This window comes from Fundulus heteroclitus, chromosome 11, assembly GCF_011125445.2.
Source record: "Fundulus heteroclitus isolate FHET01 chromosome 11, MU-UCD_Fhet_4.1, whole genome shotgun sequence".
Classification (NCBI taxonomy): domain Eukaryota; kingdom Metazoa; phylum Chordata; class Actinopteri; order Cyprinodontiformes; family Fundulidae; genus Fundulus; species Fundulus heteroclitus.
In genome coordinates, this window is record NC_046371.1 from 11063454 (window position 1) to 11082287 (window position 18834).

Here is an 18834-nt window from a genome sequence, read left to right on the forward strand (position 1 = left end):
GTAGCACTTTGAAATCTTTTTTATATGAAAGGTACTTTAGAGAGAAAATTTATTATTATTATTATTATTATTATTATTATTATTATTATTATTATTATTATTAATATTACTACATTTATATATGATATTGAATTATTAAGGGAACTTGCAAATTCTGGCCCATCGTGACATTTAAATGACTAGCAATAAACACCTAAATAAATCCAGCAAAATAACAATAGTAACGAATAACAAAATAATAATAAATAACTAACGATAACTATCATGATAACTGTACTTTTGTCCTGGTTGTTTCAATGAGTCTTGATGCTGTGCTAAACTAAAGTAAACTCTAAACTAAAAATGAAAGAAAAGCATCGAAAAGAAAATACTCTAAAAGGGGATTATCTGTGTGGATTTTTTTATTTTTTTTTGCCTCAGCTGTATGAACTGAGAATAAAGGAACACCGGGGTGTTGGTTACATAGACGTATATATGTCTGTGGTTGGTTAGCTTCAGCACTCCGGTCGGAAGGCTTACGGTGAAACACCCACAGGAAGCGGCAGGGCAGAGTAGTTCTGGGGAGTAGCAGGAGTCAGGACAGCCATTGCAGTGTCGTGGCTCAGTAACAAAATACGAAAGGGGACCGAGGAAGACCTGGCAGCCGCTCTCCCCGTTCCCTCTGACCGACAGGTTCATTTATATGACTGTTAGAGCGAAGACACTCGGTAACTAAATCTACACCTGAACAACCGGTAAGTTATTTTCCAGTATATTTCACGCTAAAAAAAAAAACGGAGGTGAGCGTTCGGCTTTTTCTTTAGCTTGTTACCCCGGTAGCTAATGATGCTACGTTAGCATTAGCATTGCTTCGTTTGAACTTCTTGAAACTTGATATTCGTTACGCCTGTACCGTTCTGTGCTCAGTGACAGCTTTAAGCGTGATTTGATCGAGAAACGTCCATATTAGCCAAAACATTAGTGTCTTTCGAGGATTAGATAACTATTTGTCCAGCTATCCGCTGATTAGCTAACGCAGCCTGTAGCCGCTCGATGCGACGTCGCCTACGGAATTTGACACGTAGCTTGTTCCCAGCTCGTTAGCCGATGTAGATCTTAAAATATGTTACTCATAAGTTTCTGTCAATCAAGAACCGTAAAATTGGACGTTTTGCTCGTAACACAAACCTCCTATTATACTGCCTTGCGTAACATAAAATGTCGCTCCATTTCATGACATTTTGTTAAGCATGAAAGCCCAAAATATGTTTATTAAATGATGTATATTCGCATCCCGATGTGGTTTTTCACTTTGTCAAGCAGATTGTAGCGTGTTTATATTTAAATAGACTCAGCTGACAGTACTTTAAAACAATTTCATGTTAGTGTAGAGATATAGCTTTTAGGCACGTTAAAGACATATAGAAAATGTAGCTGCCCTAATACAAGGTTATGTGCATACAGCTTTTAAAATGTTGTTTTTCTCTCCTCTTTTCTGGGTTTGAGTCAAATATTTTTTAGTTTCTGGCAGCGTTAATAAGTTAAAAATCTTTAACATTATGCTGGGTCTTCACTGCTTGTTTTAGTACTTCAGTGTTATTGGTTTCTGAGTTTACAAATACTGGTTAGGATAGCTTGAGTCTTTCAAAACTATTTAAAATCTCTTGTTTAGACACTCAAAAAACGTAAAAAAGATTGTTAAAATGTTTTTAGTCCTCGATAATGGTGGCTTAATCATTAGAAACCCTAATGACACAAGCTACTCTAGTCCTTTTTCCTTGTTTAGTCAGAGGTTTTAACATTTGTGTGATTTGTTGTTATTCTAACGTTTTGGGCCCAAAATTAAAACTCTGTGGAGTTTAATTTATCCATCTAACTTTTTACGTAAAGAAACTGCATTTTTATATTATAATCAGATGAAACTAGTCATAAAAGTTCAGGCAAATTGAATCCAGCACCTTTTTAAAGTGTCATTGATTTCTCACGGCGTCTACTGTAATTTACAACAACAACAAAAAAATCTAACGGGGGCTAAAATACACAAATGAGTGTTGTCGATGCATATTTTTTCTAAACCAGTTATCAAAATCTTGGGGGGGTTTGTTTATATAGGCGAACAGTTAGTCATTATCAGGGCTCATGACAGTAGTAACCGTTCCTATTTGTTCAGAACAATTAGTTCAGCATGTCAAGCATGTGACAACGTTTAAATTCCACGTCAAGTAAAAGCTCTGGCAGCAAGTTCACTCACGGATAAAGCCTCCGCCAGCCAGCGTGACGGATCTGATACAAACGTCTCTGAGTTCAGGCTCTGAACTGAGAGCTAACTCTCAGGCCGGCTCCTGTTGGGCATCTGAAAGAAACGTCTGCCTTTGGCCTCGGCTTTGGTTTGTTTCCCGCTCACCGATGCATCACACCACTCTCACGGTCGTCTGACATCAGCTGATGTTGGTTCACTGTTGGCCTTTTTTTTTTTCCTCCTTCATATTTGCCTGATCTTGACCTTTGTACGCCTTATACTTTAGACCTGAAGTTGCTTGCATATTACGTAATTAGGGCTTGAAGCCAACACGGGCTTACCTTACGCTAGCTTCCGTATCAGTCGTTGCCGTTATGAGGCTGGAAGTTAGCAGTGAGTGTGTTTTAATGGGCCAATTGTTTCTTTAGTTTACGGTGCGATAAGGTTTATGTCCTCCCTCTTATGGGATTTAATCACCGATATAATGAAGCGCATGCCTATAAAAGGAGGATGAAGGGATTTTTGTGAATTCATAAGAAATCATAAACAAATACTTCAAGTTCTTGATTTTACACACTTATAGTATTTTCTTAATTTGTTTTTTTTACATTTGGAATGCTGCTGCTTTTTTAAAAAATTCATTTCTTTTTTTACTTTGAGAGTTTTTTTTCCACAGATTGTTTGAACCCGGCTGTCTGTAATCCTTAGCGTCAGAGAACTGCTCCAAATCGGCTGTTCTGATTTCCAAACAGCTTGTAATTAGGTGTAGAAACCCCTCATTGTTCCTGCTGATGTTGCTGCAATCATTCTGATAGATTAATGTGAACTGCCTGTTATTAAAGAAGAGTTTCATCACTTACGAAGCAGCTTGTGGCGATCGGTCTCCTGTTTTCTGACGTTGCACCTCAGTTATTTCCTCTGTAACAAATCAAAATATCAAGCCTGTTTATTCCATCAGTGTGAAAGAGATACTGAGAATCATTAAATCGGAGGGAGTCCTTTGATTATCCTTGTTTCCATCTGTTTATACTTAAACTGTAATCCCTTAAATTGCTAAATAACGTCACCATGAAATATACAAATAAGTAATTATTTTTTGTCAGATTCTTACCACTAAACCTTAGGCACTGAAAAGGCGGAGGAGTAAGGCAGTAAATGATATATAAGGAAACAGTTAACCTGCAAAAGCACTAGATTGACTCAAAAAAGGAATGTGTCTCACAAAAAAGACAAATGAAGGATTTTTCTCTGCATTAATGTCTTCTTACTTTTTGTTTTGTCCTGTTTTTGTCTTTCAGTGTTCAACAGCTCCGGATATGTCATTCCTATTTGATTGGATTTATAGCGGTTTCAATAGCGTACTACAGTTTTTAGGTGAGTGCTGATTATAAAGCTGAAATCCTTGAAATAGTATTACAGCTCTGCACACCAGGAGAAGTTTAAAAGGTAGCGCTTTCTCTCAGGGGAGTAAATGGTTACTTATCACGTGGAAAAGAGTGGATAGTTTGAGTTTTGGTCAGGCTGCTCAGTGTTTTGTAAGTTTGTTGCTTTTTCAGTATCCCTGTTCTCACCATCCGTCTCTCAAAGAACGGCTTGGACTGCAATAAATATTTTCTAATCATATTAGAACCCTGCATTCAGACTCCATGTCACAGTAATACGTTTGAGGGGTGTTGGTTGTTTAATGCAGTCAAAGTGTTTTAGGAGAGCAAAACGTTTTGCTCTTTGCCAAAACTACAGATGTGGTGAGATGCAACTTTTTCAACAAAAGCTTTTGGGATTAAAATAATAATTTTCCCCCCCAGTATCTGGATATTAGAGCTAGCAGAAGAAGCTCGTTGTTATTGTAACAACAGATTTCCTAATGTTTTACACCCCTCTTTTGCTTTCTGTTCCTGGGAGTTCCTGGAAATGTTTTTTTTTTTTTTCACGCAGTGGAAGTTATTGGAAAAAAGCCCAAAGTCTGCTGAGTTGTTTGTTTATAAGTTTAACCCGACCATCCAACTGATTTCCACATGAAGCGTTTCATGTAAGAATGTCAACATATCTTTATGTGGCGGTTAAACACTTAAAGCATACAGAGGAAGTATTGTTTGGAGTTTCATTCCCCTCTATCTTTATTTAAATTTGGAACAGATTCTAGATTGAAAGCTAGCGGTGTACCAGTAGGTCTTCTCCCCAGAGCGCGCCGCTCTAGTTTCAGTGTCAAAGCTGCGTGTGGCGCTTGTTCCTGTTCTCCCAGTTTGACAGGTCGCACAGATCCGCTGTGAGTAACGATGACGTCGTTCAGCACGGCTGACTCGGTCAGAAATCTTAGAAATCCGCTCAGTTTCACTCTGCTGACTCAGACCTTTTATACGTAGGAAAGAGTGAGGAGTGGCCTCAGTTTGCACCTCTGGTGTGGTTTCCTCAGTCGTCGGCCCGTCTTTGGGAAGTGTCGGTGTTTTCTCACGTAAACTCCAGAAGCACGGGAGTCCTGACTGTTTTTTTTTTTTTTTATGCCATTAGAGGAAAATGTGACACAACAAACTCATTAGCATGCAGACACGCTATTTGCCAACTCTGTTCTTTCCAAAAATATCTGCTTATTCATAAATCTTCTGCAGAAAGTAGAAACAATCCAGCAGAAATGAGTCCCTAACTTAACTGTTTCAGCTTTCGTTATGTAAAGAGTTTTATACGACTTCTGTTTTTCTTTTTTTCTTTTTTGGTAACGTGACATTTCTGTTTCCCTCTTTACCTTCATAGACAATCAAGGGACTTAGCCTGAAGTTTTTGAGGGTGCTTTTGTGTCTTTGCTGCATCTGTTTCTAATTTTATAAAGGACAAGTAATGGAAACTTTCCTTTTTTCCCCCCTATATTTTATCATGTGTCAGAAATAGATTATTTAGAATGGGCAATAATACCAAATTTATCCATGAGAACAAACTCAGACTTGGGAACTCTTAAAGATCAACTTTACTTTAATTTCTGTAATACAGTAAACATCTACTTTTGTCTGTTGTTTTTGTCTTGTTTTCCAAGATTTCTTGTGTTCTGACTTGAGACTCTGAGACGGTTCTGCTTCTAATTTTAGGACTGTACAAGAAATCCGGCAAGTTAGTATTCCTTGGCCTGGACAATGCCGGCAAAACGACGCTACTGCACATGCTCAAAGATGACAGATTGGGACAGCATGTGCCAACTTTACACCCCAGTGAGTTGTTGCCTCCCTGTCGCACATGCATGTCCACACACGCACACTTAGCTGCGTGTGGAGAGGCTAAACATGCAGATAAGGAGGTGTAAGCACAACGCAGACGTGTAAATCTGGATCACAGCCTCATTTCTAAATGTTTTGTTTCTTCTTCTCCGCAGCATCAGAGGAGCTGACAATTGCTGGCATGACGTTCACCACTTTTGACCTTGGAGGTCACGCACAAGGTGTGATATCGATATTTTCTTCATTTTATGTTTAAAAAAAAGCCTCGCTGAAGCTACTTGATAACACGAGATGAGGTGATCAGTTAAATCTGTTTGTGTTTGACAGCCCGGAGAGTGTGGAAAAACTACCTCCCTGCCATTAATGGTATCGTCTTCCTCGTGGATTGTGCGGACCTCGAGAGACTGGTTGAATCAAAAACAGAACTTGATGTGAGTGTCCGCTGCTTTGAACAATTTCAAGACATCCTGGCATTACGATTAGAGATGGAAACAAAGCTGAGTAGTTTGGTTTTATTGTCTCGGTTTGGGAGATTTTGTACAATGCTTGGTGCTGCAGATTTCCCACAAAGCCTTGCTCTAGTAGCCTAATGGACCGTTCGAGACAACGGAGGCTACCGTCAGCATTGTTTCAGTCTGCGAAAGCTCATTTTGGATTTTTTTCTTGCTACCTATGTTGACTGGCGTAAGAAGTCGTTGAATAAAACTGTTTTCTGAGGGAACGCTCGAAGCAGCATGTGGAGCTCATGGATCTGAAACGTTCATCCGAGCTCTTTGCATATAGGAAGCAGCATGAGCTGTGCTCTCTGTTGTAGCTCTTTGATTAAGCTGGGTCTTTTTTAATGCTGGTTCCCAGGAGCATGGAACGGAAAAAGTAGAGCCTTTTTTCAAGCTACAGTTTAAATGTAAGATTATGGTTATGAAAAGGTAGAGGATGCGCAAAGGTTGCAGGTATGGGTTCATTTGGCTGAATGTTACAGCCAGATGAGATTCATTCAGGCTGAATCCTAAAGAATAAAACACAATCTTAGGCTTATTAGTTCTTATCAGGACCAAAAAAAATCCTTTCATAACATAACCTGTAAATGTTAGTCGTCCATTTACAAAAAGACCTTAACTTGGCTTCAGGAAAATATTAGTTTAGTTTAAGATTGATAATGAAACGCTGATTGAAGTCAAACTTGTTTCACCTGATTTATGGTCCAAACGTTTTTACCTGAGACTTTAACAAAGACCTTCCTGGTCTCAAACTGTCTCATCGGTTTTTACATGACCATCACTTTTCCATCCATCCATCCATCCAGGAGGGAAAACCCAGACATCCTCTCTTCAGCAACACCTGCTGTATAAGTCTAGTGGGTTCCCTGGTTGGGACGGGCCAGGTGGATCTATGGTCCCTTTGGAGAGTTCTGGGTCTCCTCCCTCTGGGACGTGCCTGGAAAACCTCCACAGCGATGCCCAAGTTATCTGAAGTCACTCCTTTGGATACTAAGGAGCGAGGACTGTACTTGGAGCTTGTATGCGGGAATTGCTCTTTACATTACGTGTCCCGAGAAAGAAAATCGTTTTCTACTGTGGGTTCTTATGAAGCCACTCGCCTCCGTCACTCAGGTGTTCTCACAACTTTAGTTGTTGTGAGAGCAAACTTTCCATGTTTTTGATGAAACAAAACACAACTCCTGAGTTCTTGTGAATGAGCAATGGAAAAACTTTTTGTTGTAAAGTTAGTAAAGATGTTAAAGTAGTTGTTGGACCGCTAAGCTGTCTGCAGTTTGAAAACGGGACGCCATTTACTTGATTGAGATAAAACTGGTGGTTTATTCTGAACTAATAAAGTTTCTTTTTCAGTCTGTGATCTAAAAGTCTAACTCCCTCCTCTCACTTTTCCCATGTCAACTTTTTTTAGGCATTAATGACAGACGAGACCATCGGAAATGTGCCTATCCTAATCCTTGGCAACAAAATTGACAGGCAGGAAGCTGTGAGTGAGGAGAAGCTGAGGGAATATTTTGGATTGTACGGACAGACGACAGGCAAGGTAAGTAAACGCAGCAAGTTATCTGTTGGTAAAGCATAGTTTAAATGGGAACTCACCCCCAAATCAACTTATTATTATTATTATTTTTTTTTAACCAATAAACCATTAACATGGCTGTCTTATAGTACTGTTTACATATCCTGGCCATTATTTTGACAAAGTAGTTCATATTTGTGGAAATCCTGCTTTTGTGTCTAAGATCGTCAGTGTGGCGCCCTCCTAGGGTTAAACAGTGGCTTTGCATTACATTTTGAATTAACATTGTTGTCTGTGGGCGTAATTCTGATCTAGTGCCGTCAGTAGCTCTGCCGTTTTGGGATATAAAAGCAGGTCAAGCTTAAAAAAAAAAACAGCTCCCTCCATCTTGTGCCTCCATAGCGCGCACTGTTACCCTTTTCAAAGCCTTTAAAAAAAAAAAAAGCGACTAGAAACAAATCTACCAACCTTTTTGTGTTGGCGAATTTACGTGCAAAATGCTCCACCTCAAAAGACCGAACAGTGGCGTAAAGCTTGCGGCTGCTCCCCCTCCCCCAATCCTGAACACAGCCCTACCCGTTCCCGTGTATCTCCGCCCACTTTGATAGAGATTTTCAAATTTGTCTGGGGGCAGAAATGTGGTTTTACCTGGGTGTGAGTTACACTTTGAATAAGAAAAGGAGTCTTGAACTGTGACTGGAATAAGGGGTTAAAAGGTGAGCTTAACGACGGGGGTCTTTCTGCTAGTTAGTCACAAGGTACAAAGTTTTTGTTACCAAAAAAAAAAAATGAAACCCGTTGGCCTGAATTAAAGGAAGATACAGAAACACAAATTTTTTTTTTTAATGTAAATTATAACTAATAAGTCATAATTTTCCATTTGTGTCGCACAATAGAATCACAATAAAACACCATCATACCATCTCTATTTAAAAAAAGTTGATTGATTTATGCTGTTGTTTTCTTCTTCTTCCAGGGCAACGTTCCCATGAAGGAGCTGAACACGAGACCACTGGAGGTGTTCATGTGCAGCGTGTTGAAGAGGCAGGGCTACGGCGAGGGCTTCCGCTGGCTGTCCCAGTACATCGACTAAAGAGGCCCCGGCCCCCGGAACCCACCGCCACCACCACCACCACCATCATTATCATCGCTACCCTCTAGGGGGCGCCAAAACCGGCCACTCGAGACGCCCACCGTTACCACCAGTACCATCATACTCAACCCCATGTTCGGTTAATCAAGTCAGCCTCCGCCTCCAGAGACACCAGTACGACTCGAGCCCAATAGACTTTTATTGGTCGAACATTTGGTTCAGCACCGACTGCGTTCATACATGTTTGCGCACATTCATCGTCGTCTTTCTTTCTTTTTTTTTTTTTTTTCTCCCCTCCCCCCACCCCCAAGAGAGTGCTCCGCGTCAAAAGGGGTTCACGTTCAAATTGTTGAATCTTTTCTATAACTCGTCTGTCCTTTGCTGTCCTCTGTCCCTCGCCGCCATCCGCCGAGCGCGACGATAGACTCATAAGTTTAAATCTCTGTATGATTCTATTGGTAAATCCTTGTTAAACTCCTCTGGGGCAAGCGACAGCTATATAGTTGTATACATAGCAGTACACTTTTTTAACAGATAAAGAAATTCATTCCACGTTGTATTTAATCGCCGTGTTTTTGCTTTATCCTGTTTTTTTTTTTGTTTGTTTTTTTTTCCTTCCCCCTCTTTTCTTTTCCCTCTCTTTAACATGGTCTGAGTAAAGGAAAGATGCAGCCCTCACCATCACACGTTTGGCTGTTTCGCCCGTGTATATGAATGGAGCAGTGCGTTCATCTTAGTGTATCATAAATTAGATCCATATCTTTTTTTGTGGAGGTTGACACAAGTTTGTTGCAGGCTTCTGTCTTATAGGCAGGACAGCTCTGAATGGACCCGAATAGTCAGTGGGCTCCCTTTTTTTTAAAAAGAAACATTGGGTAGTAATCCTACTAAAGAGAGAGGGGGGGTTGTTTTTGTTTTTGTTTTAAATAGGAAATTATACTGGCTATAAAACACGTAACGATTGCTAAAATTATGTAGATATCACAACGGTCAGCCGACGCAAAGACAGATATTTAAAGTAATTAAAACTTTGCAATATGTCGGCTGATCCTAACATGCCATAAGAGATGAGGGGGAGGAATAAACAGTTGTTAAAATTAGGCAATATTAGAAGTCAGGCAGCAAGTGAGATCTTTTTTTTTTTTTTTTACAGGGTGAATTTAGTGACCAAGCGAACACAGCGGAGACGGGTAGATCGGCCTAGGACACCTCTAACAAAGGGACCATAAATATATGAAATGTACACAGACATCGTACATGGATTCTCTATTTGAGTGGTCTCCTTTTGAGATATGTGCATTAACAGGAACTATTATGCATGCCTTGTTCTTTTTGATTATTTTTAAAGACCATTAACTCTATAAGAGGGAAGACGATGCCAAAACTACCATCTAGAGATGATTGTCATGTTCTGTTTTTTTTTTCTTTTTTTTCTTTTTTTTTTTTTTTAAAGGAAACAATGGAAATGTGCATAATATACTTAAATCTGTCCCTGTCCCTTTGTGTCTCTTTCATTCCCTCATGACTAAGTAATGAGATGTTCCAACATGGATGGGACTTGCTGTTGTTTGCATCATTAAAAAAAATGTAATAAATGTTTGCAATGAATAATTGGCCCAATTAATCTAATTTATTTCGTATAATCCTAAACAGAAAGTGCTTTACAGGGTTGAAAGGGCAGCAAGAGTAAGATACTTACATTGGATCTGTCAATTGTTAAACTATGAGCACAATTGTGGAGGAAGCACTCTACTAAAAAAAATTTTTTTTAAATGCAAGGATCTTTTACAAAAAGTAGGAAAAGGGTTATTTATTAAACCAAAACATGCAATAAAAATACAGAAAGTGTCGCAAAAACAGTTTTTGAGTTAGATTTTCTGTTTTAGCTTCTTTTTTTTTTTTGTCTCTAATTTTAGTATCCATCAAAGAAGCTGAGTAAATACAAAATGCAGCTTTCATATTATGTCATTTATTCAGGGACAAAAAACAAAACATTTAAATAACCTGGCCTTATGGGAAAAGTATTTGTCTTCTGCTTACGTGATGAAGTAACTGAGTGACCACATGTTTAATAAAGCCAGACCTGTGGTAAAATCAAAGAACCTGTCAACATGAAGAGACTGGAATGAATATGGTGTAGCGGAGAAGCTTCTTCGGTGGAGTTGGTCTACCAGAATTACATTTCTGAGTCTCATAACTAACTTTTTTCCAGAGAAGGACTTTAAACCCACTGTCAAAAATGTGGGTGTTATGTGGCTACTTTGCTGTTTCAGACCATGATTGAGTTCATGTCATGGTCAAGCTCAAAAGCACTTGGTTAATTTAGCAATGATCCGAAATCTACCAGCAAGTCCACTATGTAATGCCCCCCCCCCCCCCCCCCCCCCCCCCAAAAAAAGAGGGTTTTGGAATGGCCTAGTCAAAGTCTGGGCTTGGGACTTATTAAGAGGCCGTGCCACGAAGAAGATATCTTGTACATTCGAATGGAATTGGTCTTTTGCGTTTAACCCATCATCCTTAAGGAGCAGTGGGCAGCTTACACCACCCAGGGAGCAATCTGGGGTTAAAGGTCTTGCTCAAGGACCCACAGTGGCAGTCTGCAGGGTTTGCACCGGGTACCTGCAGCCTCCTCAGAATGCAGGCCACCACTACTGACGTTCATGCTGGAAAACCCTGAAAATGAAATCATTCAGAGAAGATCGGGCCAAATATCCTCTACAGTGACGACTAATCGTGCGCTTATGCAAACATTTGATGGCAGTTGTTGCCACGGTGTTAGGTTACGGGGGCAATTACTTTTTAACAATCCCAGGTTGGTTTAGGTCGCTTTTTTTTCCCTTAACAAATGACGTCCAAAATACATGTTTTTAAAATATTCTCTTTGAAGAATAGAATGAATAGAATGAAGTCTGGGGGAAAAACAGACCATTAAAAAAACTCGTAAACTTGTATAATATTTAATGCTGAACTAAACTTTGGACTGATTATGCCAGTTACAGTGACACCAGAGGTTGAAGTTTCATTTCTATGGTATTTTTAAATATCAGAATGTCAGTCATGTTAGGTTTTGAATAAAAAAGAAAGGGAAAAATTAGGAGCAAGAGGCTCTACATCTTTTAGTTTTTTTTTTTTTATTAAAAAAAAAAAATTTTTGTTGGCTTTTTACCAATTACTCAAAAAACAATGCGACCATAGGACCTTATTTTAAATTTTGCCACAGGGTCAACCAATTTAAATCAGCTCTGCTACTCCTGATAGGACGGGTGTGCAGCTAGTTAGCAAGAATTATCTAGGAGCTTGCTGAAGGCTACAAAAGTGTGGTTTTTCTGCAATTACTGAGCGACATGAAATTAAACATTCATGGGGGGTGCACATTCCATATTGAGCCTGTTTGGGAAGCTTTGGATAGAAAAAAATTGCAATAAGTCTAATATTTGTATTTGTTTGTTGTATCATCAGTCCATTGTAGATAAAGCGAGGCTACAAATAAATAAAAGCCCAAATTTAACGTTCCTATCCATGAGGACAGCAGCTAAGCGTCTTTCGCTGTAGCCCAATCCTGTCCATCAACAGTTTCCCCAATATGCTGTAATAGAAAGCTTTGGTGTGATTTTATTTCTCTAAATGTAAAAAGAAACACAAATAAATGGTAAAGATTGTCCGGCTGGACATTTGTGACATTTAATTTGTCTCATAGTGCATTTTGTGTCCTATTTCACTATTGAAAAGCATCTGTTTTAAATCTAAAACTGTTAAAGGAGTGAAAACATCTGTCAAGTAGTGCCACATCATACACGGTATGTAGAAGAAATAGGGGCCTAAAATCTCAATTTCTTTTCATGTAAATGAATTCTAGTCTACTTCTACGTTTTTGACATACTCATTGTTATGTTTTGTAGTCTGACAGCTAAAATACTTATTTCAAACTAGATGTGTGAGATTACATAACAGTGTGTACGTTAAGGTGTGGAGTTATGTAATGCTGTTTGGCAGGAGAAATGCACCATATGACCGCTAGGTGGTGCCCAAAACCTAGAAAATTATATAAAATGTCAACAGAGGTGACGTATATATTACAAATAACAGCAAATTAGTTTTTTTTTAGATGGTAAAATATCCCTGAGACAGTCAAAGGTGTACCATTAGAGCGAATCATGCTAATTTCAACTGTGTATATAGAATTATATTGTGTTTTTATATATACATTGGGACAAATTCTTCCTGATACCATCCGATTATATTCACTTCAGCAGGAAGTGCTGAACTTTCAACGGTGCTTGTGCAGAATTTTACATTTCTATATGTTGCATATTTCTGTTTTTGCTCATAGCTGTAACGTTTATTTTCAGACACAAACGTTTTAAATAGGTTTTAGTGGACTGTTATTGCCTTGTTTGTTTATTTCTGTTGGGTCCACTAGTTACAAGAGTTGTTGACTTCTACAAAAACTCCAAACTCACCTGAAGCTTTCATCCTCAGGTGTGAGGACTAAGTTCGTAGGGGTGAGAGTGAGTGTCATTCAAACTGGTGCACTATGAGGGAAAGAAAAAAATACATTAGTAAATTACATAAATGTATCCCAGGGATGGTTATATGTTACACAAAGGTTTGCAAAAAATTTTAAATATCATGAAATAATAAAATTTTAGACAGTGTGGTCATTACATCATCATTAAATGAGTTTTTATCATAAAAATCTATTGAATATAACATTCAGAGCTATTAAATAAAAACAATTATTTAATTTAATCTTAAAGGTGAAGAATTTTCAAACTGTGCTCATTCTTAATAATGATATTTTTTTAGATCTGGCCCACACCCTGCATGAGAAGAGCTCCTGGGCTCCCCCTGCTGGATGAAGACCCTTGGTGGTTTTCACCATATGCAGGACAGCCAAGCAGTTGCTGTATATGGGCTTTAATTTCCCCCTAAAACCCTGTTACACTATTTCCATTGATTCGTCATGCATTATTATTCTACAGTACATAAACGTTACGGATGGTACAACAATAGCGCAGATTAGATTTGTTTGATCTTCAATATAAAACCCGAAACACCTCACTTCTCTGTCTGAGACGACAAGCCCTGTCATACTGACATACACAGCATCGTTTTATTATTTCTGTATACCTACTCGCCCATTTATCTACAGCCCTGCTGTGTCCAGAAAGACAAACAAAGAAATAAAACAACAAAACCAAATCAGAGCTTTGATTTGCAAAGGTTTGGGCTAATTGAGATCACAGATACTTGTCTGAGTGGCTGAAGGACATCCAGAAACAAAGAACAAACAAAACCCTCCCCTGACACAGAGTGGCAGCGCAGCCACATAAACATAACAGGAAATACTTGGGTTTGTTACTTGGCTTTGTTAGCTGAGATGAACTAGATCTGCTTTGAGATAAGAGGGCGGAAATTTTGGCTTATGAAATTCTCATGAGAATGTCGGTATGATTTTGAAAGAAACCCACAAAGTGCGCCATAAATATGTTCGGTTTTCTTTAACATTGAGCTTGATTTGGCTAATTCTGTAGTATTTTGTATTTCTGCATCTTAAATCTCAACTTTGTAAGAGTGGTTTAAGATTATTGAAACAAGCTTCAAGCAATAACAGCAGTTACATAAATGTACAAAACACTTCCTTTACACACAGTTGAGAATGATACCCAAACACGATGGATGGAATAAAGAAATAACTCTTGTGGCAAACTTTACTGTACAACGTAAATACAATATAGGCAGAACAAATCTGTGTGCACATACAATTACAGTAGAGGCATATGCATGTGAAAATTAAAATTACAATTCTCTTCAAATTTAGCTTTTCTCTGCAAAGTAAGGGTTTCACTTAAAGATGCAATTGTGCAACAGTCAGGGAAATCTCTTTTTCCGGGTGCCAAGCTTTGTTTCAAGACCTAATTCTCTGCAGTTGCTAGCATGTGTAAACCCGAAGATAACAGGCTGAAACAACGCTTCAAGTTCAAGGGTGTACACGTTTATGCAACCAGATTATTTCTGCTTTTTTATTTTTTTGTCAGTTTTTTAGTGAAACTGTACAGTTTCCAGTGAAATTAAGTGAAGTCAAGTTTATTCGTAAAGCACATTTCAGCAGCAAGGCAGTTCAAAGTGCTTTACATTATGAAAACATTAAACCGTCACAAACACATGGAAACAGCCTCTGGTTGTGAGACCAGTAATAAACGTTAAATTGTATCTGGTGAAAACATCAATACACATTAAATAAGTTGGTCAATGTTCCTGTTATTATGGGTCTAAAGCAACTCCAAACAGGTGGGTTTTCAGTCTTTATTTAAAGGAACTCAGTGTTTCAGCTGATTTGCAGTTTTCTGGAAGTTTGCTCCAGATTTGTGGAGTATAGAAACTGAATGCAGCTCCAACATGTTTGGTTCTGGTTCTGGTTCTGCAGAGTAGACCAGAACCAGAAGACCTGAGTGGTCTGAACGGTTGATACACTGATAACAAGTCTGTGATGTATTTAGGTGCTAAGCCGTTCAGTGATTTATAAACTAGCAGTAGTCTATTCTCTGAGCTACAGGGAGGCAGTGTAAGGACTTCAGAACTGGGTCAATGTGCTCTATCTGCCTGGTTTTAGTGAGAACATGAGCAGCAGCGTTCTGGATCAGCTACAGCTGTCTGATTGATTTTTTTGGGCAGACCTGTGAAGACACTGTTGGAGTAATCAATGCACCTAAATATAAACGCATGAATGAGTCAAGATCTCGTTGAGACTTCAGTCCTTTAATCCTGGAAATGTTCTTCAAGTGGTAGAAGGTTGACTTTGTAACTTTATGTGTCTATGAATGTTGTGGTCTGAGTACATCACTACACCCAGATCCATTCAGTGCATGGATAAGTTCACAGTCACCTGGCGACATTGTAATATAGAGCTGTGTATCATCTGCGTAGTTATGGTAACTAATCCTGTTTCTAGTTAAAACCTCGGCTAGTGGGAGTAAAAGGTTCAAAAGGTCTTGAAATGAAAGATGGTCTAATTCTTAACACAGCAGAAGCTGATCATTTTAATACTGGTGTCAATGTTGAGGGACACTAAATGTTAGATACATGACATCTGTTCTTACTCAGAATTTTTTTCAAGCGCAGCAATAACCAATTTAAGGCCTTCTGAATAAATAAAGAATATGCAAAATAAAACAAAATAAAACATTACATTTCATATTTTACCTAATCCTATAGATCAATATAAAAAAGTGTAAAAGGCAAAACCCAAGTGGAAACTTTTTCATAATCCTTAAACATCCACTCGCTCCTTAGAAGAAAAAAAATGCATCACTTGCAAACAAGTGATATTTTCTTTAAAATCCTATAAATCTTTTATTTCGGTGAAGGTCTCTACCTCCATTTAATTTTACTCGATGTAAAATACATTTTTATAATTAAATAAAACAGCGCCCCCTTGTTTGACCAGCTTAACCAACCCACTCCCGGCTTGTGGTCAGATACGGTATTGCAGGTCTTCTCTTGACGTGCCAGGTGCCCGTTAATTAAAATCAAGAGCTCCGCAGCACAACTATGGCGACCCTTTCTTCAGAACATATAGATAAAAAAGACCGTAGACTAGAATATTAGGAATAATTTTAGCATTTAGCGATTAAAGGTACACTTTACATTTCAAACATTTGCCGCGTTTAGGTTTAAACAGTGGATTTTAATAACAAAATCTCAGTAAAGTCCAAATCAAGGGGAAAGTCGTTCAACTGGGGTAAGTTAATTATGTTTCTACTTCTCCATTACATGTTCTTAGTCATCAAACTAGTTCAGCGGTTTCCAGCTGTCACGTGATGTCTATTTATTTACCACATCTGGCTTATTATTATTATTACTATTATTATTATTATTCAAAACCACATTTTGTTGTGTTTAACGTATTACTATCAGTAATTTGTTGCACTAGTTTATTTTTGTGTGTGTAATTTTGTGTGTAAAAACAAAAAACTCATCCTAATACCTTTTTTTTTTTTAAATTTACATTCATTAAATGGTTTACCAGGGTTTAAATATTTATTTTTGCCTTTAAACGCAGAAACGCAGGGAATTTATATTGTAACAAACAAAATGCTGAGATAGAATTCTAAATTAAGATTAAAAAAAGAGGTACATTAAATGAAATAGTAGTGCAGAAAGAAATCACACACACTTTTATGTATTCATAATATATTGCCAATAAAGGTATTTGAGACACGACCATCTTAAAAAAACATCCATTTTGAGTTATATTCGGGCAGTTAAACATATCATCAAATAAAAATGGTTTTAGCCAGTTTAAGGTGATAGTTTTCATTGCTACCAACAAGAAGACATAGAATATAATACTGATTACTCATAAATATTTATGCACAACAATGACCATCAAAATATGATCAGCATGGAGGCTTGGTGTATTTAACCTTATTTTATCATGATCAAACGGTTTTTGGTCTTTTTTTAAGCATATAATGTGGCTATAGACCTCTAACAGTACTTGTGTGTGAATAAGAATAGGGGATTGCATGTTTATACGCTTGTTATTTGTGTAACTGAGATTGTTTATTCTGTGTTTTAAGCCATTCCCTTTGTGTACTACTGAAAACACTATAATTTTATTGAATATGCTGATATTGCAGGCTGTACAAGCATTTCCAGGTGTCTCTGGAGGGAGGGTTTATCAGGTAGAAACATATCTTGCCACCAGAGGGCAGCACAGGAAGGCAGCTGATGTTTACTGCCATGAACTCTGTGGGGAGAAAATACTTTTATACACATTTCTTATTCAGAAATGATTATTTGTGTGAAACTACTCAGGAGAAAGGTTATTAGTAATCTAAATAAAGAATATACACATATGAATCTTCCAGTGGATCCACACTACCTTCCTTGCCTGTTCTACTCTATGCTATCTGTACAACAACCTTTTGACCTTTTTATATGTATTTTTTCCAAGCTTATAATTACTTTTCTGACAACACAATTTATTTAGATGACTCATTTGTTTTGCTAATCTCTAGTTTCCATCCGAGGTAATGATACAGCATTTTAACTTTATGCTGTTCACATTAACAGATAAGTGTGATTATCTATAGAGTCCTCCTAAATCAGAATAAATTTTTGTTGAGCAGCCATTCAACTGTGTAAATATCAACACCCTTTACACTAACTTTTCATGTAGAGTCTGGTTTAATCGCTGTTGAACATGGTTGATTTGTCAGTTCCTTCGCTCTCTACTCTAACTCTTTATTGTGGAGCTGTAACTAAATTGCTGAGTATAATGATTACTTGATTTCACTTTGATAAGAATTTGTAAACAGTTTTCTAGAGATTAAATTTTTGAAAATTTCATTGACTGAAAAGGGTTCTCCTCTAGCAACCTCAGTTTTCAAAAGGTTCCCTTTTTACTCCACCTACAAATCAAAATAAGTTTAAGTCTGTCCAAATTACTATTATGTTGTCTCTGAAATTGAGCTTAAAAATATAATTACATGTGTTTATAATATCGTGTGCCTCTAGATGGTTCTTGAAAAAAACAAAATGCATAGTAACTTTGAGAGAAGTTTTTCAAGAAAAAATACTATATATGTTGCCACTAAGGATTTTTCTTGCACTCGAATTGAGAAACTGTAAAATGTACCCCTTCTTACAAAAACACCAGGATAAAGTCATTCATACATATTTCCCACTCTTTTTCAGTGGGATTTATTAGCAATGGCAGTATAAAAACAAAGTATTTGGTGGAAAAAAGGTTATTGACATAAAGTAGGCCATTATATAAATGACTGAAATCGGAAATTGTTATTCCCTTCACTGGGATAAAGTTAATGGAAATTTGATCCAAGAGTAGACAATACTGATCTAAGTATTGATTTGTCATTTTCATCCTAACAATGATCATAGCAACAGTTTTGGAAGACCTTTTCAGTTCTTCATGTCATAAAGACACGGTACGAGTTGGTGCTGTCAGTGATGGTTTTTCAACCAGGCCTGTTTGTTCAAAGTATTGTATAATTTATCTGTCTTAAGGTGACGTAGTTTACCTTAATGTGACTGTAAACTAAGGACAACAAATCTCATTAGACTTTGAAAACCTTTGTTTTGAACAAAGCTGTAAGAGGGTCAAATTGATGGACTCTAACGAGTCTCAAACGAGTCTGCCTCCATTGTTTTCAATTTTGGTTTGGTGACAAATGTAGCAATTAACGGCTGATCTGTCGATGAAGCTTCAGCTTTTTTTTACCGGAGCCTTTTGAGTTTTTTTTTTTTGTTTTGTTTTGGTCTATGCCTGGTACAAGCGCTCT

General features: G+C 37.7%; 1 protein-coding gene across 1 annotated transcript; it reads left to right on the top strand.

Moving 5' to 3' along the window:
- The first annotated feature begins 517 nt into the window (after positions 1-517).
- On the top strand, positions 518-10135 carry sar1b (secretion associated, Ras related GTPase 1B). Its single transcript, XM_012881495.3, has 7 exons — positions 518-734; positions 3517-3592; positions 5296-5415; positions 5577-5642; positions 5749-5852; positions 7327-7458; positions 8411-10135. Exons 2-7 carry the CDS (start codon positions 3535-3537, stop codon positions 8525-8527), a joined length of 597 nt encoding a protein of 198 aa, XP_012736949.1. The 5' UTR covers positions 518-734; positions 3517-3534; the 3' UTR covers positions 8528-10135.
- Positions 10136-18834: the final 8699 nt, after the last annotated feature.

Bases quoted from the DNA above. Each gene is read 5' to 3' on its own strand.
- sar1b (XM_012881495.3), top strand. From the start codon at position 3,535: ATGTCATTCCTATTTGATTGGATTTATAGCGGTTTCAATAGCGTACTA. The intron at 5,416-5,576 runs GTGAGTTGTTGC...TCTTCTCCGCAG, and splicing joins TGTGCCAACTTTACACCCCA to CATCAGAGGAGCTGACAATT. The intron at 5,853-7,326 runs GTGAGTGTCCGC...AACTTTTTTTAG, and splicing joins AATCAAAAACAGAACTTGAT to GCATTAATGACAGACGAGAC.